Source organism: Cyrtonyx montezumae, unplaced genomic scaffold (genome assembly GCF_038088225.1).
Source record: "Cyrtonyx montezumae isolate F1298 unplaced genomic scaffold, pur_monq_1.0 scaffold_18, whole genome shotgun sequence".
Lineage (NCBI taxonomy): Eukaryota > Metazoa > Chordata > Aves > Galliformes > Odontophoridae > Cyrtonyx > Cyrtonyx montezumae.
In genome coordinates this window covers 12,430,681-12,457,226 of record NW_027071914.1, presented here as the reverse complement: position 1 = coordinate 12,457,226, position 26,546 = coordinate 12,430,681, and the positions used below count along the sequence as shown (strand labels likewise).

The following is a 26,546-nucleotide window of genomic DNA, read 5'->3' as shown; positions in this document are numbered from 1 at the left end:
ATCCTGCCTTGCTGGCTGTCAGGAGCAAATAGTCACCTCCAGCAGGGTGTTTCCTGGCTCAGGCTGTGCAATAGCCTGGTTGTTTGTAAGGGGGAAGAACAAATACAACCCCTCAACTCTATAAAGGGCTTTGAACACAACACATTTTAGCCACTCTAAGAGCCATCCAGCTGAAAACAGCAGCCTCCAGGTGGAGGGTTTGAATGTCAGCCTCCACACAGCCTATTTGGAGATGGACTTTTGCTACCGAAGGAAGTTGTGTCAATGCAGCTGTGTGAGCTGTTTCTTTTGAGCACATAGCATCTGGGTGTTTGAAGGCCTCAAAAATCAACATGGAGTTGTGTCAGTCTTACCTGTCACAAGGTTAATGGTGAAGAGTCCTTGAGGATTTCCAGTTAGGATGTGAAAAGTCAGTTTTCCCTCTGAGCTGGAGTCTGGGTCTAAGGCATCGAGCTGCAGGACAGATGTGTTTGGTGGGGAATTCTCCATCACGGAGGCATAATAAACAGGTCTGGACATCTGAGGTGGGTTGTCATTGGTATCGGTGACTTCAATATAAATTTCAGTTGCAGAAGACAGAGGAACTGTTCCCAGATCTACAGCTAGCACTGTCAGCCAGTAGTGAGATGTCCCTTCTCGGTCCAGTGGTCCAATGGTCCTGATGGTGCCTATAATGGAAGAGAATGCTTGTGAGGAATCTAGGGAACACAGACCACTCTGTCTTCATTGCTACACCGGTCTGTATTCCTGGTCTGCTTACTGTATTTCATGGAGATATAAACATTGGCAGCAGCCTTGCATGGCTGTGACATTGTGCGAAAGGCAGGGGCTTGCTTTTGTTGGAGGTAATTTGGTACAAATGTGACAGGGAAGGCCTGGGAATTTTGGGTGAGGGTTGACATGGATTTTCATGCAGTTTAAAGGAGACAAACCCTGCTTGCTCGTCCCCATATACAGTGATGCACATTGTAAACCCCTGAAGAAAAACAGGGGATTTGAACGCATTGGGTCAAGAAATCAGGCAAAACACACACAGCACGTTGTTTCAGCCTTTGAGATAAATATTTAAATAAAGCTGTAATTACCTGTGTCCTTCTCAATACTGAAGGTGGACAGCCCAGTGCCCTCTCGGAGGAAATACTGAACCTCTCCATCTTTCCCCTTATCAATATCCTTTGCTGTGACCATCATCACGGACGTGCCCTCAGGGCTGTTCTCCTGCACCCAGCCTTTGAAGACAAAGGAGGCAAAGCGCGGTGGGTACAAGTTCTCATTGACATCAAGGACGTTCAGTTCCAGGTGGCAGAGGGAAGAGCGAGAGACGGGCTTCCCACTGTCACTGACCTGCACGGTTAGATTGTAAGAGTCCTTCTTCTCATAGTCCAGCTCTTTCTCTAACCGCAGTGCCCCAGTCAGCTTATCTACATGGAACATCATCTCCTCATCATTAACAAGGCTGTACCTCACCTCTCCCCCAGAGCCAGCATCGGGGTCAAAAGCCTCCAGAAAGAGGAGGATGGTTCCTACAGGCAGGTCCTCTGGGACCTTCACACTGTTCAGGGCAGGGAGGCAGTGTGGGTCGTTGTCATTTATATCCTCCAGAGTAACAGTGAGATCTGTAACGGAGAACAGCTGGTAGCCTGTTTTGGGCTGGTCCCCAGCTTGTATTTTCAGCACATAGCAAGGCCACAATTCTCTATCCAGGGCACCTGTAACTGTCACTTCTCCAGTGACACTGTTGATGGCAAACTTGCTGGTGGGGGTTAGGAGAGAATATTTTACTCTCCCATTATCATCTGTATCAGCATCTTCTGCTTTCAACTGAGCTATTGTTGTTCCTATTGCTACATTTTCAGGTATCGACACCCAGTAGGCACCTTGTGGGAATCTGGGAGTATTATCGTTGGTATCCAACACATTCACAGCCAGGAGTTTCCAAGATGATTTCTGTGGTGTGCCAAGGTCATACACAGTAATGTTAAGAATGTAGAAACTGGTTCGTTCATGATCTAAAGGAGAAAGGACTTGAAGGAGACCTAGTTCCAGGTCAATGGAAAAACAGCTGTCAATATTTCCATCCGAGATCACATAGACCAGTTTCCCATTAAAACCAGTATCAGGATCAACAGCTGAAAGGTCAGCAATAGTTGAGTTGATGGGAATATTCTCCATGATATCAATAGATCGTGGAAAGCTGTCATCAAATTTTGGAGTGTTATGGTTTACAAGGTGCAAATTTAGAGTTGTTTCATCATCCTGCCCATGGCCTTGGGACTGAGACTCAATTGAGTGTATGATGGTTTCTGTCAGTTGTTTCAATACTCCTGTTTCCTCACACTGCATTTTAACAGGGAGACCTTGGCTGACCACAGTGATATTTACAGATGTTGGCAAAGCATAGTTCTCTCCATCTGTTGCAGTTATTTTCAAAGAGTAGAAGAGTGGCTGCTCAGATGGAAGATCTCTCAGAGATATTCTAAGAGATATTACTCCAGAGATGGGATTCAGTTCAAAATGCTGTAACTCGTTGCCAGACTTGATTTCGTACTTGATATGCTGCAGCTCATCACTGTCGATTGCAGACACTGTGGCCACAGGGTTCCCAACAGGAAAGTCCCGTGGGATGCTTCCACTGCAGCTCGCCTTCTCAAACACAGGAGCATTGTCGTTGACATTGCTGAGCATGAGGGAGACGTACACCTCCGTTTCATGGCGGAAGGGTGAGCCCCAGTCTGATGCCCACACTCGCAGGTGATACCATCTCTGCATCAACTCATAATCCATTGACTTGGAGGTGGAAATTATGCCAGAATATGGGTCAATGACAAAGGGAACTGATTTCTGGTTGGCTATGGTGTAGGTTACAAAGCCATTGTCCCCTTCATCTTCATCTGTAGCTCTCACTGTTAAGACACTGGTGCCAGGAGGAACATTCTCATCAAAGGCTCCACGGTATGAAGACTGACTAAAACTTGGAGCATGGTTGTTGCAGTCAATGATGTCAATGACAACAGTTGCAGATGCATGACTGTTAGCAGTTGCAACTTCAAGTTGAAAATTCGATTGCTCATGGAAATCCATTGCTCTGACAGTAGTAATCAATCCAGTGTGAGGATTGATTTTAAAATATGTGCTGTCAGGAGTAGATCTCAAAACATATTTAAGATTTGGGAGGACTGGTGTAATCTTCACCATAGCAACTTGGCTTCCAGGTGGGGAGAATTCACTGAGCTGAACTCGGTAGACTTCTTTCTCAAATCTGACAGAGGCATACTTGGACGGAGGTATATGTATAACTCTAACAGGAGAGAAAAGGGGTGGTTTACTCTTGTCCTTGGCTTGCAGACTGAGGTTGAAACCAAAAGGGTGAAGTAGCCAGTCGATCTCTTTTATTGCCACAATCATGAACTCCGTGCTTCCAAAGTAGGATCTGATGACTGCAAAATGCCTTCCTGGATCTCCATCTACAAAGTCTACCGAATCTATCCCTGCTTCTGAGTCACCATTTTCTACAGACAGGCTTGCATAGAGTAGGTCTACAGCCAAGTCAGGTGGTGTCACCCTCACTGAGGAGATAGAGGGGGGTTTCCTGGCTGAGGGCTCCACTTGGATCATGAGACTAGCCTCGTTCCCAAAGCCATTCCCCTCCATGATCTTTCTCATTCTGTCCACAGCTAAAACTTGCAGGTGGTGCCGGCCTCGATGGGTGCTGTTCAGCCTAACAGTGGTCATAACTGCTCCGGTGGTGGGGTGGATGGTGAATAGGTCTGACTTTGTGTTCAGGGCGTAGTAGAACTCTGAGTTCTGGCCAGCATCAGCATCCGTGGCACTGAGCGTGCTGACCACTGTTTTCAGAGGAGTGTCTTCCCTGATGGACACTTTGTAGGAGGGGGGTGAAAAGAGAGGTTTCAAGTCATTTCTGTCAAGAATGTGGATCAAAACTTTGGCCCAAGCTTCATAGGAAAAGGTGCTCTCTGTGGCCTTGATTATTAACATATAACTATCTTTGACCTCTCGGTTTAAAAGTGCTGTGTTGCTGCTCCTAGTTCTTATTCTCAAGAAGCAGAAGTCCCCGATGACATGCTCCTCTGTTTTAAAGAGACCACTGCTGTCTCCAGAGGCTATTCTGTATCTGATGTCCCACTCGGGGTCTGTCTTGTAAATACCCATTTTGACATAGCTCTCCACATATGTCTTGGGAGCTGAGTTCTCGTAGATAGTGGTATTGTAGAAGAAGTGGGTGAAGTGCAGAGGGGAAGTGCTGCTTTTCTCACAGTTTGCATCATGGATTGTGCAGTGCGCCAGTAAAACAGCAAAACTCAGGAAGTTTCTCCTGGTGATGATTTCCATGGTGTGGTGTCCCATCAGGTCCTGCAAAGATTAAAGGAAGAGCATCATGAATTCTGGCATGTATGGAAGAGGGCCATATTTATTAAAGCCAATGTGCTAGAGGAATAGTCATAGAATCATAAAATGACTTAGGTTGGAGAGGGTATTAAAGATTACTGAGCTCTAAGCCCTTCTGCCATGGGCAGGGTTACCTGCTACTAGGTCAGGCTGCACAGGATCCCTTGAGCACCTCCAGGCATGGGGCAGCCACAACTCCCCATGGGCTCAGTCCCAATGAGCACAGTCTTTACCCCAAGATTTGTTGATGTGTTTGTTATCTCAGCTCTTTTTCCACTCCTTTCCCCACATCCCCATACTGCCTTGGGTCCATTCAATGTCTCTCTTCAAGTTTTTGCCATGTGATTGATGTCTCTCCCTGTGGCTTGTATTCCCTTTTCTCACCCACTCCTACGGCAGCCTTTTTTCCTTTTCCTCTACCCCGCTACACTGTGCAAATGTCTTCTGAACATCCAACTTTAGAACAAGGTGACTGCCCTATTACAGGTTCTCAGTTACCAAACAGTTTTATAATTCTCAGGGATGCCTCTCTTGTGCTGCTTGAAAGAACAGGTCTCTAGAAAGACACTTTCACCACGTTGCCCATGGTTGAGTAACTCCCCTGGTTCCTCTTTCTCACGGCAAAGCCCCAGGCTCAGGATTCCTGCCACCCATGACCACCTGCCATCTGCTTCCTTCTCCAACAACTCGTGAAAATCTGTGGTTTTGCGATTTACTTCTACAAATATGTGTATCAGAAACATGAGTTTGATGTCACAGAAGGAACTGCGGAGCGCACCCATGATTAACAAGGATGGAGCTTTATTAGGCAGCTTTGCAGGGATAGTTAAAGGATCAAGACCTGCTCTTTTCAAAAGCTCAGTGTGTGCTGCTGTGTGTGCATGTAGAGGTTGAAGCCAGGGATGAGCTAAATATAGGTGCATATATATCCCATAGATATCCCAGAAGATCTTTATCTAGAGCTGTTTCTTCCTCTTTTAAATTTAAATTACATATCAAGTACCTGCCAGTCATTTGGCACATTCCTATTTTAAACAGGGAAGACTTGTTTTTCCAGACACTTTTTCAAGACTCATCTCTTTAAAAGCCAGAACTAGTTCAGTTTATAAGTCAATTCGAATGTTAGGAATAAATTACTGGAGCCTAACTAGCAACGTGTGTCACATTCTCTCACTGAGATGACTAACTACTGATAAACACGAAGCCATAAATTCGATGCTCCATTCAAACCCGTTTTTCCATAGTAAGCAGGTGCCAATCACCCAACAATCTTGCTGCTGCAGTCATTGAGAGAAATGGTCTCAAACTGAATGCAGCAAGTCACTATGAAGTGAAAATATCAGAGTAAATTAATGCAATTTAGACTTTCCATAAATGACAAAATTCAGGCTCCTTTATGGCAACATCATTTCACTTCTAGAAAACACACCATAGTAAAAAATGGACAGTATATGAAAGAAGATCGTGGAGGACAAGGGTACAAAAAGGCACGTTGTTCCTTCTGAGGAGCTGAAAACTATGTTCTGAAACAATCTGCTCATTACTTAGCAGCGTCTAAGAGTTTGGCAGCATGTAGGGACTTGCCTAGAGCTGCTTCCTTCCAACATTTTCAACTGCTGAACCTGGAAATAAAATGTATGCATGCTGTGTGCGCGTGTGTCTGCTAGGACTGGGAAGCAGGAAAAGTCACATACAATTCAGTAGAATAAGACAGCAGTATAAAACAGCAACAAAAATACAGTGCTGTTTCATGAACAACAGAATTAATGAAGCCAATCGTTTTGTATCTGGGCTAATTGACTTTTTAATTCAATTGTACTGAACTGGCAATGTGAACTCATCTCTTATAAGACATCAGAGAACCCACAAGGCAGAGACGTTATGAACTCCACAACCACAAGAAGAGCCAGAGCTGGAGAACATGCCTTCTTGAACACCAACAATCCCATATGGGAGGATAACCTTGAGCAAGGAGTGGGTTTTATGGCATTTAACAAGATGCAAACACTCTTCTGAAACTCTCCTGGAATGTCCTGAACCTGGTTGTTGCCTGTAGACTTCCTGACATCTAAGATGGTCTCAGCTCGTGTTGGTGTTTTTCCTCCATGGGGGCATTAGCAGGGTTATGCTCCTCTGTCCAGTTAATTGTTTTGCAAAACCAGTTATGATCTCATGTTTCTGAGAGCTTTGCTCTCAATTACAAGCTCGGCTGAAGGCAGTCAATGGCTTCAGCTCTTATTATGGGGGATGGAGAGCAACAACACAGCCAGGGTGTGAGGCAGAAGCCTTGTTTCCACTGGAAATAATCTGAATAAGCGAAAGGCACAGCCAAAGTTTAGGGAAATTTTTTTAGGAGGCAGCACTATCAGCTCTTGATATCTAATAATTTCTCTCCAATGCAGGACCTGTGCCCAAAGCCCCAACATTAGCCTTAGCCTACACCTCCTGTGCTTTGAGACATGACATTTTACCAGCTCTACCTGGAATACAAGCTCAGTCATCAGACTTATTTTCTAGGCTCAGAAAGCTGAGTGGTCATTAAATCAAGGTTCCACCAGCATCTTTTCCCTGCCCACTGCTTCTTAACAGATGGAGATGACCTTGCAGATCCCCTTCTCCTTTCCCATACATCAACTTTCAGCTCTCCCAGCTTCACATTCATTTGGACCTGGAGATTAGAAAGACATCTTTGTGTCGCTGAGGGACATGGTTTGGTAGGTGTGGTGGTGGTAGTTGGATGGTTGGGCTAAATGATCTTAATGGTCTTTTCCAGTGTTAAAAATGCTATGATTCTTCTGATCTTTTAAAGATTAGAGAGAGAGCTGCTGGTGTATAGATTGTTTTTGTTGTGGGAGGAAAATGGAAAGAGAAAAGAATCAGTCCTGTGGGAATTATTAGAAAAATACAGAAAACTACTTATTTTCTATGGTCTGGCCCACTGCATCAAAGCTCTTATCTGTCAAGCTCATGAGATTTTAGGACAATTGCTAGAAAACCCTCTGATGTGAGTGTTGTACCAATTGCCTTTGATTTGTCTATGCATCATGATATTATGAGAGAAAACTGAATTTGAGTTTGCAAGCATCAAAACTGGGTGAAACAAGCTGAAATATCCTCCCCAGGCCCAGACCATTATCTCAGGGGATTGTATATTTCCACTCTTGCTTCTTGCCCTGGAATGAGAGGTCCTTACTTCTCTCTCACCCAGCTCCCTTGGGCACAGACATCCTCCTGGAACTGGGTGCTTGGAGAAAGCCCCTCCCTGGAATGGAGACAGGCAGGGAGGGCATGCTCCCGACTAGGGGAGATAGCAAAGCCTTGCTGGTAGTGATTCTGCCTCCTCCTAATCACCAGGCGACGATCTGAGAGCCTCGAGGGGCTTCGACCTCAGCCCTGTAGATGCAAAGTACCCACAGAGCCAGTAAACACGCGCTGTATCTCTGATCGCAGCCTAAGCACGCGTCTAAATTTAACATCCAAATTGTAATTCTCTGACAAAGACATGCCCAAATCTGTCGGTTTGAAATGAAGGAACAAACACTGCACTGAGGTTCAAAGTGTGTGTGGGGGGGAAATGGTGGGGACGGGCACTGGGGGTGGGGGCTCAGGGCAGGGCATGGCCCCACCAACCAGGGTGAGTGGATGGTGCTGGGGAATGGACCCTGGGGACCCCTGGGGGCTGCTGCGGGGTTTGGCCATGCTGCAGACTAGTGCTGCAGCCTGCCAGCAAGCAGGCGTGGCCCCAGACCCACATTCTGATCCCCTTCAAGAGGAGCATTTGAAAACAAGCAAAACCTCAAACACAAAACAAGCCACACACACGAAGAACAGCATTCCCCTTCGCTGGCTGCAGTCAGAGCTTGGCCCAAACGTTTGGGATCGGAAGAGTAAAGAAAATAATATTTTTTCTTCCCTCAATTCCTTCCTTTGTTTCCTCATTACAAGAAACAACCTCTCATCTCAAACAAATACCCATCAAAACCATCCCTGAGCACACCAGTGCCTCGGAGGCTGCCAGCACTAGGAGCAGAGGGTGAAGGGAGATTGCTCAAATGGCCAATGCTGGGGCAGTCCAGAGCTGGGTGTGGAATTTGGTGGTCACAGGGGAATAGAAATGGAGAGCAGAGGAAGCACGTCCTGTAGTGTGATGGGGACGAGGCTTTGGGAAAGCGAAGAGGCAGTGGACTTGTGTTAGGTGGATCATCAGATTCGATGATCTTAGAAGGCCTTTGCAACATGGCTCTATGATTTTAGGAGTTGGGGCACTGTCTTCTTCTGGACTGGGAGGTAATGGAGCAGAAGGGGTTCACTGATGGTCAGAGCAGACTGAATTATGGCTGACTGCTGAGTAGATTCAATTAGAAAGCAGCTGATGGGGTTTCTTTGTTGGAAAGGCACAGGTTGTAAAACCTGCTAGTTGTATGGGTGGTGATCCATGTCCATTAGATGTTCTGATTCCCAACATCAAAATAATCCACGTATACACTGCTCCTGGACTGATGCTTGGCTAATGCTTGCTGTTTTCTTGCAATAGCAATGATAGAAATATATAGGAATAGAAGTACACAGGGTGAGAAAACTAAGGAAGTCTGGCTCTGAATTAAAAATGTTCCTTTCCTCAGTGTACCTCAGGGTTCTCCAGTGCCCATGAATGACTTTGGAAGGACTGCCATTGGCAGGACAGTTCTGCAGCAGCATGCTCAGGGACCATGCTCATGTGGGGAGAGCTTTTTCCTGCACTTACAGATTTCACCAGGGTGTAGTCGGGCTGTTCCTTCCCCATCTCACCTTTCCAATCTCCAAAAACCAAATGTTGGTCTCCCTTAGTGGGATGCTCAGATCCAAGCTGGTTCTGAGGGCCTTTTCCTGCAGGGTGCCTCCTCAAGCCAGAGCCACTTGTCCCCTTCCACCTCAAACATCTCACCCACTGCCCCATCCTTGTAGCTTTGGCTGTGTCCTGCTGCTCTTCCTGCCGCTTTTTACTGAAGCAAGAAGGTCCCTTGTGTCTTCAGCTCCAAGCCATCCTCTGTCCATGAACAAGACAACAGCTTGCTATGGAGCCAAAGGCTTTCTCTTGTCCCCTTTCCACCTGCAATGTGTGTTTTCCAGCCAGTGCTCTGTGAGAAACCCAGGGAGAGCCTGATTTTGCAGTGCTGTCAGCACTATGCCAGGTAATGCCTGGCTTTGACATGTCATACAGCTGAGGTTTCTCTGTCATTGCTATAAACCTCCAGGAGCTCATCTGTTAGGCACAGGACTTGAACAGGCTTGAGCTTTCCATGGAGTTATAAGGGTCACTGATCTTTATCTGCTTTGGCATTGCAACATCGCTCCAGAGCAGGAGTTAATCGCACAGCTCCAGAGACATGCAGCCCTCAGTGAAGGTCTGGGATTCCTGGAGGAGGGCTAAGGGGTGAGGGAACCTTGCACTCTCTTGGGAACAGGACATGGGGAGGCTCTGCCTGGGACTGCTGTAAGTGACTGGGAGCCCTGGAGGTGCTCATTCCCAAATGGGGTTCTTGTTCGGAGTCATGGATCACAGCTGACTGCAACCCTGTGGCTGGTGGCACCCCAACTGCTGGGTCCAGATGAGAAGTCCATGCATCCCAAGGCAGCTCCTTACCTGTCCCCTTCCCAGGCTGGCCTATGGTCCCTGTAATCTACCAACATCCTCCAGCCACAGTGAGTGCCCTGGTCATTCCTGTCCCTGGAGTTGGAGCTGAGCTCCCTTGGCCCTCACCTTGATGCATTTCCTCATGCCCAGCAAGTTGACCACCCAGCCCTTGCCAAGGGCTGGCATTGCTTTTCTTCTGGCTGCTGTCCCTCAGAAAGCAAGACACTGGCAAGGATGACCTGTGTGTGCCATGGACATGGGGGAAGCATTCTCATGCATTAATCCTAATCCCTTCCTTTTATACTCCTACCCTGACCAGTTACCTGCAGCAGGAGTAAACTCTACCCACAGCCCAGAAGCTGCCAGCACATGGACAGACAGGAGGATGCTGGGTGGTGACTCCTTGCCCAGGGACAGCCATGCAATGGGGAGGGCATGGCAGATCCCACTGGTGGATCCAATGGGGACTGCTGTGGCTGATGCAGTGGCTGGGAGGTGGGATGGGCTGAGCAGGGAGCACAGCCCAGGCGTGTTGGCACATGAGGCAGCCACATCCTGCCAGGCACTCGCGTGAGCGTGCCCTGACCTCTCTGGAGCTGGGACCGTGCAGCTCTCAGGGATTCAGTTCCCATGGAGGCTGTTAACCACGCACCTCAGACACTGCCAATGAGTTGCCCCAGCAGATGTGCTGTGACCATCAGCACAGGTTGAGAGACACCAGGGATCCTGGTCTCGCTTTTAAATGCCAGCTCCTGACAAAACCCATTCTGAACCTTTCACATTTTCCTCATGCTTGGGATGCAAATAATCTTGCACTGATAATCATTCCCTTGCCTTCAGAGTGCTGAGGCAAGCAGCCATAGGAGGCCACATCATCGGTTCTCCCTGAAGCTTTCTAGATCCACTGGCCAGCTTCAGCCATGGTTAACAGATAGGTAAAGATGTGAAAGGAGCTGGGTTTGCACAAGCTTGTGAAAATCGGCAGGAGAGAGGAGAGAAATCCGAATTAGGACTCCCAGCTGGAAGAAAAGGCTCTAATGTGAGCCCAACCCCATTATTAGACATCAGAGAATCCACACAAGAGCAAGTGCCCCAGGCAACCAAGCTGCATGAATTCTGCTGCTCACAAAACAGCTGTTTATTTAGGTGCTGCAAAGCTTGTGAGATCCTTTCTAGGATCCCAGCATACTGATCCAATCTGACCCACCGGAGATGTGGGTCTGGGTTGGGCACAGCTCCCACCTCAGCCTATGTTTGAGAGGTCCAGCCCTGAACTGTTTGACCCTGGGACACCTCACACAACCTGCCAAGGACACAGGCTGCATCACCTGAATGCCAGCAGTCCTCCAATGACCTTTCCACTGTTCCCCATTCTCATGGTCAATGTTCCCCATTCATATGGTCAATGAAACATGTAGGGAAGGAATCAGAGCATCTTGGCACCAAGAGCCAGGTGAGGACCGTGTGCCCACATGACTCAGGTCAGGAGCCCAGCACTCAGTGGGACCGCTGTGCTCTGCCCCGTGGCACAGCCATGGCCACTGCCCCTCCTTCTCACCTCCTTCTCTCCTCCTGGGCAATTCTCTCACAAACCAACCCTGCTCCGATGCAGAGATCTGCTCTTTCCCCTGCCCAGCACCCTGCTGCTTCTTCCCTTCTGGTGCCTAGAGGAGAGCAGGGGGAGCAGCTTTCTGCTCTGCCTGCAGCATCCTCAGCTCCATTGCCATCTGTTTGCCTTGAGCTGCTCATTCTCTCTTGTGTCTTCAGAGGCAGCATAAGGACACAGGACAGAATGAATGAGCTGATCAGGGCACGATCTCTGCTTGTAAAAGGATGCTGGTGGCTATGCCACAGAATTTCTCTGCAGCAGACATAGACTGAATGCAATGGGATCCTCCCACACCGGTAAAACCCATTCAATGGCTGCCCCTGGCCCAGAGAGCTTGGGCTCTCAGCAGAGGAAAGATTAACCCCTTGATGAGCATGTTTGCCCAGGCTGCTCTCATTGCCACAGCGTGTCCTTGTCAGCTCTCACTGCTCCGGACTGTGTCAGAAACACATTTCTGAAAGATCTCGTCATCTCAGCACCTCTGCAGAGCCCTGCACAGACACAATAGGACCTGTGACACCAGCACCTGGTGCCACCTGCACAGCGCAGGTCTTGGATAGCCTGAGCCATCCCAAGCACCTATTCATAGCACACCAGCACACTGCAAGCTGCCTGAGTCACAGCATCTACCTGAGGTCCAAAATAGCCCTGCTACACAGGAAAGGCCAACCAGTCGTCTGCTTGGCCATCTCTCTAATTTCTCCCCCAAAACAAAACCAGTTTTGGTGGTGTCGTGTGGGAGCCTGAGATACAAGGTGTGTGCAATGCAGTCTTTCTGTTCTCTAGCACCAGCATAGGAGTACCACTGGAGCAGCTGTTGTTCTTGGGCTGCTGTGTTGAACAGAGTCCACTGGAACTACTCATCCCTGGAGGTGTTGCCCCAAGGCAAGGCTGGATGCACCCTGGGTCTTATCTGATAGGGGGCAGCCAGCCCATGGCAGAGGGCTTGGGACTGATGGCTTCTGGGGTCCCTTCCAACCCCAACCACTCTATGATTCCATGACCCCAAATGGATCAAAATCTTGTCTGAAGCCAAGATGCCCTCTATGTGGAAGAAAACACTACACCGCTTGGTTTGCTTCAAACCTTGTTCACTTCTGAGCTACAACCCTTCCTAGCAGCCCTTGCAGCCTGCCCCTCCCTGGAGCTCCTTCTTCCAAGAATTAGGAAACGAAGTTTCTTTGCTCATAAACCAGTACCTGCCCCATTGCCAAGGAAAAACTGTGGTTGAGGGAAAAATCACTTGCTCAGCAGATCACCTTGCTAATAGACAATGGAGCACCATTGCTGCCAACCCAGGGAAAAAAAAAAGTAGCAGAGGGTATTTAATCCTCTTATGCTTGTGCATGATACAGAAGAGAGCCCACTGCTTCAGGCTGAGCTCCACTGGCATGCTCCACACGTGGCAAAAAACAAAGGGAGGTGCACTGAGCAGGGAATGCCATTTCTGCAGCATGGAGGTGGCTGGAATGATCCTTTAGGACTTGCCTGGAAGCAGTTGGCAGGAGCGTAGGATGCAAAGCACATTCGTTTCTAACAGATGTTTGATTCCAGGTGTTACACCTCCTTTGAACTCTCCCTTTGCTAAGAATGATGTTTGTTTGGAGGGCCGGGAGACGGTTCCTGCGAGCGTTCGGATTTGAAATGCGCTCGTGGAGTAGGGCTGGAGGAGGGAAAGGGCTCAGGGAGGGCAGATCCTGCTCGTGCCTGCGGTGTTCGGGGCAGGGGCTGAGCCTGGGGCTGGGTTATAGAAGCTGAGGAACCCCAGCACTTATCAGACAGGCGGATGTCCCTGAACTGACCCAGATAAGGAAAGGTGCGCTGCACATTAGGAAGAGATAAGGGCGCACCGTACAAAGCCCGGTGTTTTTTGCCTCCCTGAATACCGCGACAGCCCAGCCTTCCCCAGCAGCCCCACAGCCTGTTTGCTCTCTGCCCGGAGGCTCCGATAACCCCCCAGCTCCGTGGTGCTGCAACAGCTCCCACCATGTCCCATGGGCATGGATAGAGGGGCTTCAGGCTCCATCCAGGGCACGCCAACCTGCTGGCCTGGGCACTCCCTGAGCCCTGCAGCCCCGCTGCCCCCTACGCACTTTTTGGTTGGCTCCAACTTTTTAAAGAGGGTTTTATCTGGAGTTATATCTTGACTGCTGATCTTTGCCCCTGCACAGCATTGCACTCTACCAAGTCTGCCTCTAACTCTTGCAGGGGGGTGATTTGCCGATAAGTGCCCTTTGGAAGGGCCCGGTTTGCCCCAGGCTCCCAGCTCTCCCTCCCTTTTCACTTCTTTTCTCAACATCACATACATACAGTGGACATAATTCTTGCACAGCTGGAGTTGGGATTGGATCTGCAGGGGTTTCTCTGCTTGCCATCGCTGATGGCGAACAAAATTGTCTTGATGCAAAATGCCCATTCCAGCATGCACGCTCCCAGGTGAGGCTGGAGTAGAGCCTGGCGTGCATGAGGCTCTCATTTCACCTCCCAGGCTCTGCTGCTCATTGTGGGGGACCAGGGCTGGCTTGGGAAACATCAGCACTGTGCCTGCCCCCGGGGATCCTCCAGGATCCTCCTGGTGTGAGCCGGCTCAGTGGGGAACACAGGGCAGGAGGAGCTCCCCAGTGGGTGAGGTTGTGTGCAACCAGGAGCCGAGCCCACAGCTGGGCGCCATCGCACTTCTGCAGAGCTCGTCCCTCAGCTCCTGTAGCAGCCCTGCCTCCTGCACACACCTGGGCACTTCTGTGGTCAGGTCTCCTTGCCCACTCAGCTTGGTGATGAGGTTTTTGTGCTCTCTGCTCACAACCCACCTGCCTGCAGTGTGCTCATGTCTCCCACATAAGCCCAGGCACGAACTCGAACAAACACACCTGAAGACTTCCTGGCTCTGCCCGTAACACCCCATGCTACAGCTGCCAGATGAAAAGCTCTCCCTTTCCATCCCAAAGCATGATTCTTAGGAAGGAGCAATTTCCAGCCAAAGTTACTCACATGCAAAAGCAGTTTCACAGCTAAACCTCTCCATCCTCCATGCCCTCCTCCATCCCTGAGTCATTTCGACTTCCCACACCGGCGTGCCTTACCTGTTGCAACAGGAGAGACCTCTCCTGAAGTTTACAGCCTCTCTGCCCTTGCTGCTGAAATCCCCCTTCCGCAGCAGCACCCTGCCAGCTGCTGGGGGTCCATGGTGCTCACAGAGCCGAGGAGAGAGCTGGGAGAAATTCCTGCAAGAAGGGATTTTTCTGGTTGAAACTCCGTCAACGCAGGTTGAGAGCAGCGAGGGAGAAAGTTGGAGGAGGTGGAACTGCCTGGCTGGAGAGCCAGCCCTTCTGTGACGGGCTGGAGGAGGAGGGAAAGGAGAGGCATCACTTGCGCCCTCGCTGTAGAGTGAACTTGTGTGTGCGTGCGTGTGTGTGTGTGTGTGTGTGTGTGTGTCAGAGCTGGGCAAGCACCCAAACCTTAGAGCCAAATAATTGCAGAGCTTTCTACTCTTAGCTTATCCCATCGCCATGAAATCAAGGACCTCAGCAAAAGGAGGGGGGAGGAGGGGGGGGAAGGGAGGAGTATGTCAGGTAACTCCAACACACCTGAAAAAGCCAAAGAGTGTTTTTAACTATCTTCCAGGTGGGTGTTGCAGGAGGGATGGGGAGAAGGGGGTGGGGGAAACCTGAACCTGTCCTCGGAGCAGCTGCGTGCGGAGAGGCACTTTGAATGTTGTTGTTGTTTGCGTTGGGGGAGCCCCCAGAAAGCCCAGATGCCGCCAAAAAGCCCCCGGGTGCTCAGCGGGAATGGAGAGGTGGTCCCTGTCCTGAAATGGCAGGAGGCAGAGAGAGAGGGAGGCAGCAGAGAGACGGCAGCGCAGGGAGAGCAGAAGCAGAGATGAGGCTGTTGCATCCCAACCCAGTTTGCTGGCTTGTCAACTGGAGCACGGGCAGCTTCAGCCCTCTTTGCCTCAGTCCCTCTCCTTTCCCTTCCTGCTCTCAGCCCCATCAATGCTCAGAAAATACTGATGTGTCCTCTTTAGATTGCAATGGGGTCGTGAATCCTCTGTCCACGTGCATGGCTTTGTCTGGGACTTGTTTCGACATAGACACTGGCAGATTAAATCACAGAACACAAAAGCATGGAAAAATCCATGGGATTTCATGGTCATAATCCTAAAAGACAGGAAGGGTGAACACGTGGTATTGGATATTTGGGGTTAGCAGTGAAGGTGAGTCAGAAAAATCTGCTGAAATTGCAGAAAATGGTTTTAAGGTTGACAAAATTCTTCAGAATCTTTAATCTAGTGAATAGTTTGGACCATGAATTAGAGAGGAAATATCTCCCCAAAGTGTAGAAGTGGGTTGTGTTGGTTGGGAACTGATCTGCCTTCTTGTTCCTCATCTCGTGCTGCAGGCTTAGCTGGGTGCTCTCCTTACAGCATCTTATCTCCACTTGAAAAGCAATTTTGGTTTCAAGCTGACTGTGCCCCCTCAGAAACAGTTCAGGTTGAATGAGAAGAGGCACAAATTCTGTTGGTTTTACGTGCTCAGCTTCTTCATTTTTCCAGCTGGTATAGTCAGCTGACTTGGAGCAAACTTGAAGAAGCTTTCAAGGATTGTGAAAGTGATAGTGGATGTAATAGTAGCTTGAATGTGCCAGTCAGCTCCTCTTCATGACAATGGGCACCCCATAGTGGGTAGTGCATTTCAGATGAATGAAAGGAAAAGTTCCTCCATGTGGTTGTGTCTTGCAGCCATGGAAGGCAAGAAAATCAGGTATTGGTGGGTAGATTCCAATGGGGCTGAGGCAGGGCTCAGAACAATGCATGTATTATATTTAGACACACCAAGATACAAGGGAGCAAACCTCCAGCTTCAGGGCATCAGCTGATTGCTGCAAGGATTGTCTGCACTTGGAGCCTTTCACAACTGACCATGTGCACCGCTCCTTTCCACTGCATCTGGGGCAGCAACTCACTCCAGAGACCACAGATGTGGGGGCTTGGTCTCATCTTGTGAAGCAAGTTAGGAGCTATCAGCTAGCAAATATGCAGCACTGTTTTTCATTGAGGCAGGAGGTTATTGTGCCACCCATAAGAAAGATCTCCTTTTTGCATGCTTTGTTCTTTCACTTGGTGACAAAAAGCCTTCTTCCATCCCCTTTTCTTTACTGTGCTTCACTGCAGTGAGGTTGATAGAGGATGCTGGTGCTCATGGAAGAGCCACGTATCTGGCAGAACCTGAAGAGTGGTTGAGCAGAAGGTTAGTGTGTCTTTGAGATGGGCCACAACCCACAAATACCTAGCTAATAAAAGCTTTGACAGCTCCACCTCATGGCCAACAGACTGGGAACACTGGGTTTTCCTTTCCACAGCGGTGGCAGAGCCCGTTAACAGATTAGTTTGCTGCAGAAGGCTGCAGGGAACTTGGTTCCCCTCCTCGGAGAGGTGCTCCGTGGTTACAGAGCAGAGAAACATCAAAATACATGATGTCAAGTTGGGGAAAAAAAATAATAGATTGACATTTGGGCGTGCAAATTCTGAATGGAGGAAGGACTTGTGCCATGAGGAAAAAAGACAGAAGGATGGAGCTATGCATGATGCCTGGCTTTGCCCTGAGTGCTGCTACATGCTGCTCAGACAGTGAATCAAACAAGCCAACAGAAGCCCCAGAAGTGATGTCAACATCGCACTCTGCCACGGCTGTCAGCTGGGAGCTCATCCTGGTGGAGGCCATGGGCATGGGGATGTCTGGGCTCTGCCACCTCGCTGCCGAGGTGCTCCTCTCCCTCTAAGCACAGCAAGAGATTTTGTTTCCTGGTTCCTCCCAAGATCTTCAGCTGATAACGCTAAGACTTTCTGCTGTGGGTTGGATGCATGCAAGGCATTGTGCAGATAAGCAGCATGTTGGGACTGGGTAAGGAAAATCACCACGAGCCTCTCAGGACCAACAGGAAACTTTTATGGCGTCCTTGTTGTCAATGGCTATGCCTACTGGATGCCCAGAAGATCAGACCTGCGACCTCTTAAATGTGTGCTGTCCTCTGTGTGGCCTCCATGGACCTGGGGATCAGGGCAGTGCCACTGAGACGTGGCACTAGTTTGCTTCTCCAGACCCCCATCCCTCAGAAACAAACCTGAGGGTAAAATCCTCTTATCATACGAAGTGCTTTCTAGATGGATCCAGATCCCATTGCTCTTCCACAGTGCCTGGTTTGTTCAGGTCACCTCTAGATCTACACCAAATGTCCTTTCACTGTGTGCCAGGATCGGAGGGCTCAAGGTGAGCTGTTTCCTGAAGGGACAAACACCTTTTGTTTCCCCTTTCCAGAAGGAGATCCAGTCTGTGGGTCTGGCCTTCGAGCCTCGGCATCTGCTGTGCTGAAACGCTCTGTGGGTATGTTTGCAGGGGAGCGTGCAGGGACTTGCAAGGGAAGGGGCGATTATCTGCCTGGAACAACAGCAGTCTTTTCCCCAACAAGTGGGAGCTTGTGGGTGGGGAGGATCCAGACCTGAACAGGAATTGGCTGCCTGTGTCTGTGTGTGTGCTGAATCCCCACTGACCAGCAGTGACCGTAACCCTCAGGAAGCTGCTGCCAGTAGCTGGGATGGGTCCCTTGCAGCTGCAAACCCAGAGGTTTCTTACTGGGAGTCCTTCTTCATCGCATAGGGAAGATTTAAAGGACAGAGGTGTCCACTTTCCTGACTGAAAGCCCGCTAAAGGGTGGGAGTCGATTAAATGGCCTGGTTTTGTTTAGCTGGATGTCTCTGGGGCCCAACATTGAGCTCTTCAGGTATGCTTGATAAAGCCTACCATGGGGCATGGGATGGATGCTTTACTCCCTTTGCAGCTGCTCCTCTGAGTGGTACCCAGAGGTTCTGTGCCACAAACTTGATTCTCACTCATCATCTTTTTTAGCTGATACAAATTTTAGGTGGAATTTCCATAGAGCATCTCCAGGTTACATTGACCTGAGGTCTGAGAGGAGCCTATTTATGGATAGTTGGAGTCAAACCCATCATATGTTGTTTTTGGGATAGAAGTTGGTGCAATGTAGACAAATATGGACAGTGTCAATCAGTCACTTCTGGTCTCCTTAACACTCAGTGCAGGTGACACATCTTCGGTTTTTTGAGGCTTAATTGTAGGCAGTCCTGGCCCTTACATCCACAGCAGTGCATTGCCGCAGAGCTCACACTACAACTGGTCCCTTTTCCCAGTAGGATTGCACAGAGCCATCATGTAGGACAAATCCAACAGATTGTGGAAGGTGAGGGTCATTGGGTTGGTGTTGATCTTGGACAGGAGTTCAGGTTTCTTCAAGCCTTCTGCGGGGTTGCAGCCACTGCTGTGCTATCCTCCCATTGTTGGCTTCACCATCAAGGACGATACGCACTGATTCCTACAGGTGCTGCTGACAGATCCATTGCCCCTTTAAAAGGAATGAAGTCATCTGCCTCTGAAGCCATCTGGCACCACGACAAAGTCAGGAGCTCAGCACAACAGAAGGCTGGGATGCCAGCCCGTGGAGGGGATGTCATCACTCAACAAACAGATGGGACCCTTATGGGATGGGATGAGGTACTGTGAAAGACCCCAGGAGAACGCAATTGAGACCTTCTGGCAGAGTGCACCAGAGTGTGTTGCAGCCCTACTTTCATCATGTAAGCCAAGTGGAACCCCGTACCCATTCACTGTCCTCCTGGAATGGCACGGGCTAGATCATGGTTCTTGTCATGGGATGAGCAAGTGATCAGCGTGCCTCCCTCCTCCCACTCTGTCTGCACAGAGCAGCATTAGCTCATCCTGAGCCAATCGGCCTGCACCATGTGCCGGATGGCTGATCTCATCGTTGGCGGTGGTGGCAGGGACTGAATCCGGCACAGTGTGTGCCTGTGGTCCCTGCAGGGTGGCCGTCAGTCCACCATGGTCCTGCAAGGCACGGGGAAGGGACCACCAGCAGATCTGCCACTGGATCAAGAGGGTGATCTAATCAGAACAAATGCTGTTGTGCATGAGAAGTGTTTGTGGAGCTCCCACACTGGACACCCTTCTCCCCACCATGCACTGTAAGCCGTGGTGGTTTCCAGATAAGTCAGGAATGCCCAAGTCTTTCCTCAAGGACATGTAGGGAACTCCATTGTCCTAGCTGAGAAAGCAAGCTGCAGTTCAGGGTTTGTGCAGAAGAAAGAGCTTGGTGGGGGTAGAAGTAAAGGAGAAGGGAGAGGAGAACATGGGAAATGATTGGGTCTTTAGAGAGTAGTGGGGAAAGAGGACAGAGAGCTAAAATTATGTGGAGGGTAAAGAAGTGACAAAGGGTTAAACTACAAATCCATGAGTCTGAGTGTCCATAAAAGGGGAATGGTCTGTTCAAGGAGATTCCTCTCTGTCCTTACTGACCCTTAGACAGGGTGTTTAACTTCTATAGTTCGGTGCATTGGGTCTTATGTTAGGGATTGTACAGGTGCTGGGAGACCAGGACGGGCAGAGCAGGGACTGCCCATTCCCTTGTTTCACTCTGAGGTCCTCATTACTCAACCAGAAAACTCATTCAAAGTAGATTTCAGTTTTCAGATACTGAAATAGCTTGTGTTCATTTTGGTTTAGATGTCAAAATACAGGACCACCAACCTTTTGATTTTGGAAACACCATTCCTCTCCTGCTTCGTCTAGCTTTGGAAAAAAATTATACTCCAGCCCGTTGTCTAGATCCATTTCTCCCTTGGCATATCAGTCTGTCTTCATTAGAAACATTAGAAACAACTCAGCCCCAGACTTCCCTGCTCCTATTTCAATCCACACTGTCTCCTGCTTCTCCTTCGGCTTGGTGCTGAGACCTGATGCCCAGTCACACCTGCAGAAAGCAAGCCTTGCTCCAAGGACATCATAAAGAGGTGCCATTGTGCAACGGAGCCTTGTACCAGGAATATGATCTGTGTGATGATTATCTTGATACCATCCTCACGGAACCAGGGAGCCCAAGCCAAAAGAAAAATTTAGAGCTAAACAGCTCTTGTTTACAGGAAGCCAGAGCACAGTGTCTGGGCTTGTACCAGTGTAGCAGGAGATGTTGCTTTTGTCTCACACTGCAAAATATTTTGCTGGTATTGATGGATGGTGTGTCCCTGAGATTTCCCAGGGACACTGTAGGAGCAGTTTCCCTCATTTCTGAAGCATCTTGTGCAGCAGCCCAAGGAGAAGAGTGTTTGCTTTGGTTGAACTGGACAATCAAGCAAAGGTCACTGGCTTTATTGACTGCTATTTTTGGCCACAATCATTACAGGCTTTGCAACCTACACACCACGACTTGTGTTCTACAGATGAAAGTAGAGTCTTGGCCATGTTGTAAAGGGTGATGTTCACCAATGGGGGTGGTACCAGTAGCCTAAATCTCTTTAAATTTGTACTAGTGAACGAACCTACAATCCAAACTCCCACCAATTTCTCACAGGCTATAAAAGAAGGGAGAAATTTCTCTCCCAGCAGTGAAGCTGTTTTTCTATGGGTGTCATTACCTTCCATCTGAGTTTACAAAACTGTAGGCCCACGGGCAAAATTTGGTAAACTGCTCTGCAGAAGTGCGTGAAGAACATGATTTCCAAGGCTTGCCCTGCTCTGGGGCAAGGCAACAACAGAGAGGCAATCGAAATGGCTGACTGCTGTCCAGATGTGGGGGAGGGCTTGCCCACATCTGGCAGGGAGTGTTTTGCAGTGGGAACAGTTTTTCTTTGCCCTCAGCACACAGCTTGGGGCAGCTGTTGTGCCCACAAACAGGACGGTCCAGTTCCTGTGGAGGCAGAAAATCTGTTGGGTCAGCTCCATGAGTCAGAGAACGCTTAGCAAGATATTACAGTGATGGGAAATATATTTGGATCAAACCAGGAGAAAGTTAAAAAACAAACAAAAAAAAAAGCCTTGAAAAGTGAGAGAAATGCAGATTACAGAGGCATTGATCCAGACCTAACAGTGTGTCATAGTTCTGAGGGCACCATCCAGCCCAGTGGGGCACCAGCCCAGTGAGATCCACCAGCCCAGAGGGATACAAAGGAAACTTTCAACCTCTAGGGGACACCTCTATGCCTGCAGCTTCTCCCAGATGTTTGGTAACTCCCAGTGCCTGCATTCTCTGAAGGATGCGGCAGGTCTGGTTAACCTGCTTTATATAGGAGGGGAAACTGAGGCATGCAGATGTTCATCTATGCTTGTTAAGCCAAACAGGGATAATGTGGCTGAGGGGAAGCAGAGGGGTGGAGGAAAGTGAGATCTGGGTTTGATGGGGCCAGAAGGTACAGCCACCAAAAGGCTGCCTTGGGAAGGCAAGCCTGCTCAGCCCTTTTTGCAGAACTGAAGTCTCTGCTTTGCTTTGTACTTTGTCACTTTGTTCAGCAGATCCTCTCCCAGCCATCAACTCAGATTCTTGAGGTGGAGGTTAGATAATGTTACTGGGTAGCAAGAAGAGTGTCTCTTCAGCATCCCCTCTAACCATGGCTTCCCTGGTTTGCTCTGTAGCTATGGAAGATGTGTATAATGTGGCCAAGTGTGTGAGCTGGATAATGGCAACAAGCATCTCTTTCTGCCTTGCAGCAAGTCAGTGAGGCTTTGAGAGGGCTGCAGAGCATCCCATCGTCCCAGGGTTTGCTCACAATACTGACCCTGCCCCAAGCTCAGAGTGCATTCCAAATCTGGGGGTTTCTCCATTTTTCTGCAATGACAAAGGTCTGTACCATTGATGCTGGTTTGAGGCTTTTGCTCCGAAGCAGCTTTGAGCCTCCACCCCCACCTCCTCCCCCTGTTTCGTGAAGTTTTGGGTAGAGCAAGAAGAAGGGGCGACCTTCGTTAGGATAAATATGTGAGGCAGTCTGCCAGAAAGATAAATAGAAAAAGGGCTGGGCAAAGGTGTGGAGCTGAGGGGCTTTGCATTTATTATCATATTAAGTGCCCTGAACAGCCAAAATAACCATCTCCATTTTAAGGCACGTACACTTAAAAAAAAAAACAAAAAAAACCACCTTCTTTAATTGCTACACTTAATTCATTAAAGGATTACAGTGAAGGCTAAAGGAAAAAAGTGAAGTATGATGGGTAGTTTGGCATCCAAAGCATCTATGTATGTTTTGGACGTTGCACAGACTCAAACGTGACTCCCTCGCCTGGCGCTCCTAATGCTGTTCCCAGCAGTGCCCCAGAACTTGGACTGCTGGGAGCAATGGGTGTGAGGAGCACGGCCCCATGCCCTGACTGCCCTGCTCAGCACCAATTCTTCCTTCCCTTCCTCTTCCCCTTCCCATACTGCAACAGGAAATGTTGGTTTATTTTTATCTATTTATTTATTTTATTCAAAATTGTCTGTCTTGATATGGATTGAGCTATAAAAATGAACCCAGGAAGCTGGTTTAGCCTTCTGTCCCATTTTTCATTTGGGTTCCCAAAGTTTGGAAGTAAGGTTGATGTATTTCACGCTGATGTACTGGTTGAGAAAGGGTTATGGGAAGTGGTGCTGGTGGCTGGTGCAGGTGGGGCAATTGGGACCTGATAAATGGGAGGGGAGGTGGTTCTGGCTGTTTTGTGACTGAAAGGTTATAAGGACTAAGGGAGGGCAGCCTGCATCTCTGAGAGCTTTTTTTTTAATCTCACTCAAGCTATGGTTGGGGTGGTGGCTTTGGAGCAGGAGCAGGAGATGCAGAGGGGTAAGTCCACTTTGGCGGAGACATTTATTTGCTGACTAAATGGAGGCTGGCTTCTGCAGCTGGGTTCAGTGATCCTTATGGGTCCCTTCCAACTCTGTTCTATGATTCTGAGCTGCCCCTCAGGGCTCAATGGAGCCTTGGTCATGGGAGATGGAGCTGTGCTCAAGGAGATCAGGGCAGCGTGACAGTCTCCAGTGAGGCTGTCCTATGGTGTGTGAAGTGTATCGCCTTCCCAAATCAGGGTGGGCTGGGGAGAGGTATTGCAACCAGTTTCCTCAGTGACTGAGTGCAGGTTAGTCCTGAGGGAACAGGGCTGTCCTGAGGCCACAGCTCGGCTTACAAGGGGACCTGAGCATCTCCTGCTCTGGGAAGTTCCTGTGAAGCTTCACTTTCCTTACTGCTGTCAGTCAGCATCTTAACAACATCAAGAGGTATCTGCTATGGTGGGTGACCCGAGGTGGGGCTCCTGTGGCTGCTGGTTGCCCTGAAGAAGGCTGGGAGGACAGGCAGTGGTGTGTTTGGATGGCCATAGGAGGAGACAATGTGACTGCTCTTCGGAGCCATCTGCAATGCTGCTGCCCAGGTTACAGGGGCATTAAGTGGGGATTTAATTTTGGGAGTTGCCAGCAATGCATGCTCACTGGGGACTTCTTTTTGCAAGTGAAGTTCTTGCAGCTTTGGGTGTAATGTTCATTGTTTGAAACGCCCCCTCCATCAGAGATTTTCCCCTACAAACTTTTATCTGTCTCCGCCATCATAAATATCATCTCATTTTCTCTCTTTCAAATGGGTCCTGGAATGAATGCTGTGGGCTGTCTTGTACCCCAGCCTGGGGAATTTGGATTTTTATTTTATGTGCCAGGGAATTTTGCTTGCCAGTAATGACTTGTGCTGTAATTGTGAACTTCCTCTTACAGCAGAGCTCTATCTCTTTGCTTCTCCAGTGAATACTTGCTTTGAGAACAGAGGCTGGAGTTGCACTGGTGTCTTTCATTGTTCTTTTTGGAAGACCCCTTGAATTTCCCAAAGCTGCCTAGGTCTTGGGCATTTTTTGCTGCACAGTATCTGGAAGGAGAGAGTTAGGAAGTGCCATTGCAGCTAAACTTGCCCTGCAGGATGCGGGGGAAGGCAGGGCCCCCTCTTACCCCCTCCGTTCCCCCACAGCTGCACGCCTGCTCCTGTTTTCCATTGCCTTCGCCTCCTCTCCAAGCTCTGCCCCACAACCTGGCCCTGGGCCACCTCCTCCGAATCAGGGCTGGGAGCCAAGCTCACACCCGGGGCAGCAGCGGGAGTGCAGCGCACACCGCCCTGCTTGTGCCTGCCAGTGTCGTCTGACGGCTGCAATTAGGGCAGGAGGAGAGAGTTTACTTAGCCGGCTTCTGCCAGACCCCAGGGTGATGAAAGTTGGTTTTAAAGGCCCTGAGATAGGGCCGGGGAGGGGATCAAAGCGCCCTGCCCGCCTGCAGCCGCAGCGAGCCATGTGCAGTGCTGGTGGAGGCGATGCTCAGCCTGCGAGGCTGCAGGAATTGCATTTCCATTCAAATGCAGCTTGTGCTGCCTGGTGAGTGGGGAGCTGCCTCTGTTCCCACGGACTTATTTACCTGCTTGGAAGTGGAAAGTGTTCAGTACCTGGCGGGCTCTGCTGGGCTAATTAATTTATTTAATAACGATGCTTAGCTGCTCTCCAGGCCTGACTGCTTTGCATCCCAAAGGCTGATGACTTTTATTTTGTTGTGTTTTTGGTGTTTTTTTTTTTTTTTTAGAAATTCCCACTGGAGATGCACCCAGTTGATTTATATACGTGTTTCTTTTTGTTCTCCATTTTGTATAACACCTTGTCCAACAGGGCTCTGACATGTTGCTGTCATCCCAACGTGCATCCCCATGCTCTGGGGAGCCTCCAGGAATGCAACGTCCGCAGAACGAGTCCTAGGGCTCTGTGAATCCACTGAGTTAAATGATGCAGTCCAGTTAGACTGAAAGCAGGAGGAGGCTCCGAAAGCTGCAGTCACTAGAGGGAGACAGGGGAGCCCCTGCTGCTTGCCTGGCTGGGAGGGATTCATGGGTACCCTTCCCCTTGCAGTCGCTGGGAAGATATCCAGCTGGCTTGGAGAGAGTGGGATGCCCTGCCTGCTTCCCACCATGGCTCTTGTCATTTTCACCTCCTTGCTTCCTGCAGACACTGGCTGCTGGAAGTGGGTAGCAGGCTGTGCCCCCAGACAAGGGGCACACAAGGCTTTCCCAATACCTGCTACCTTACAGGGAACATCTGCTCACTTTTCCTGCTGCCCCTGGCAAAGCTGTTGGGACAGCTGATTTCAGGGAGCCCGTGTCTTATTGCAACACTCAGTGGAAATGTTGTTCGAGGTTGGCTTGCCTTCAGGGACAAGCAAGAAAAAAAATGGGGTGTGGGAAAAACTCTGTTATCCTGTAGGGTAGGTGCAGTGCATGCAACTGGTATTACCCAAAGCAGCGCCTATGGAGGTATGCAAGTGTTGGGGACATTGGTTTCCTGCCAGGACACGAGTGCAAGTCCTCCCCCGGGACTGAGGAGGGGAGGAGGAGGTGATGTTGGTTGGGTTGCCATAGCTCTGCCTGGTGTGGGAGCACCTTGTCAGAGCCTGGGTTTGCAGCACAGCTCTGCAGGATGTGCTCCAGCATCATCCAGCCCGAATGTGGGTGACCATCCTGTTTGTGTGTGGGGTTTATATGGGCAGAGCACGCCCTGAAAAAGCTCCCAGCACCCTGGTGGGATGGAGATCTGCCTGAGCACAGCTCAGCAGCCCCATCAGCATAATGAGGTGCTGGTGTGCAGCTGTCACCCTGCTGCTCTCCACGTTTGCTCTCCTTTTCACCCTGAGCCAGTCCTGGGTGTTTCCGTGACTTGCACCCCAGGTTTGTGCCCCAGCGGGTTGTTCTCCTCCTTGCCTTAGCGATTCATACCCCAAACTGCATTTTTCTCTGCGGGTGAGTCACGCATTGTGCTGTTGCAACACTCACCTTGCTGCGACCTCCATGGGAGCTGTGTCCCTGCACGCCAGAGCTCATTTGGGGCACAGTGATTCAGCTCAGCTTGCCCTGTGCCTCCTTGCTATGCCCAGCTGTGTGTACCCAGGAGAGCACTTCTGCCTGGTGGGGAGTGAATCACCCAGGAGCGGCTCGCCCTGCCCCCTGCCAGCAGGAAGGGGAATGGAGGGAGATTGTGGCTGGGAATGCACTGGTGCAGAAACCTTCCTCCAGACCTTGGG

The 26,546-nt window shown here is 49.6% G+C and overlaps 1 protein-coding gene across 1 annotated transcript in view; it reads right to left on the bottom strand.

Moving 5' to 3' along the window:
- FAT2 (FAT atypical cadherin 2) overlaps nucleotides 1-14,910 on the bottom strand; it is a 47,124-nt gene extending 32,214 nt beyond the window's left edge. The window contains exons 1-3 of the mRNA XM_065734717.1: nucleotides 14,711-14,910; nucleotides 1,086-4,371; nucleotides 354-668 (exon numbers count right to left, since the gene is read on the bottom strand). Coding sequence (XP_065590789.1) covers nucleotides 354-668; nucleotides 1,086-4,365 — 3,595 coding nt within the window. The 5' untranslated portion in view covers nucleotides 4,366-4,371; nucleotides 14,711-14,910. The remainder of the gene's footprint in view (nucleotides 1-353; nucleotides 669-1,085; nucleotides 4,372-14,710) is intronic.
- Nucleotides 14,911-26,546: the final 11,636 nt, after the last annotated feature.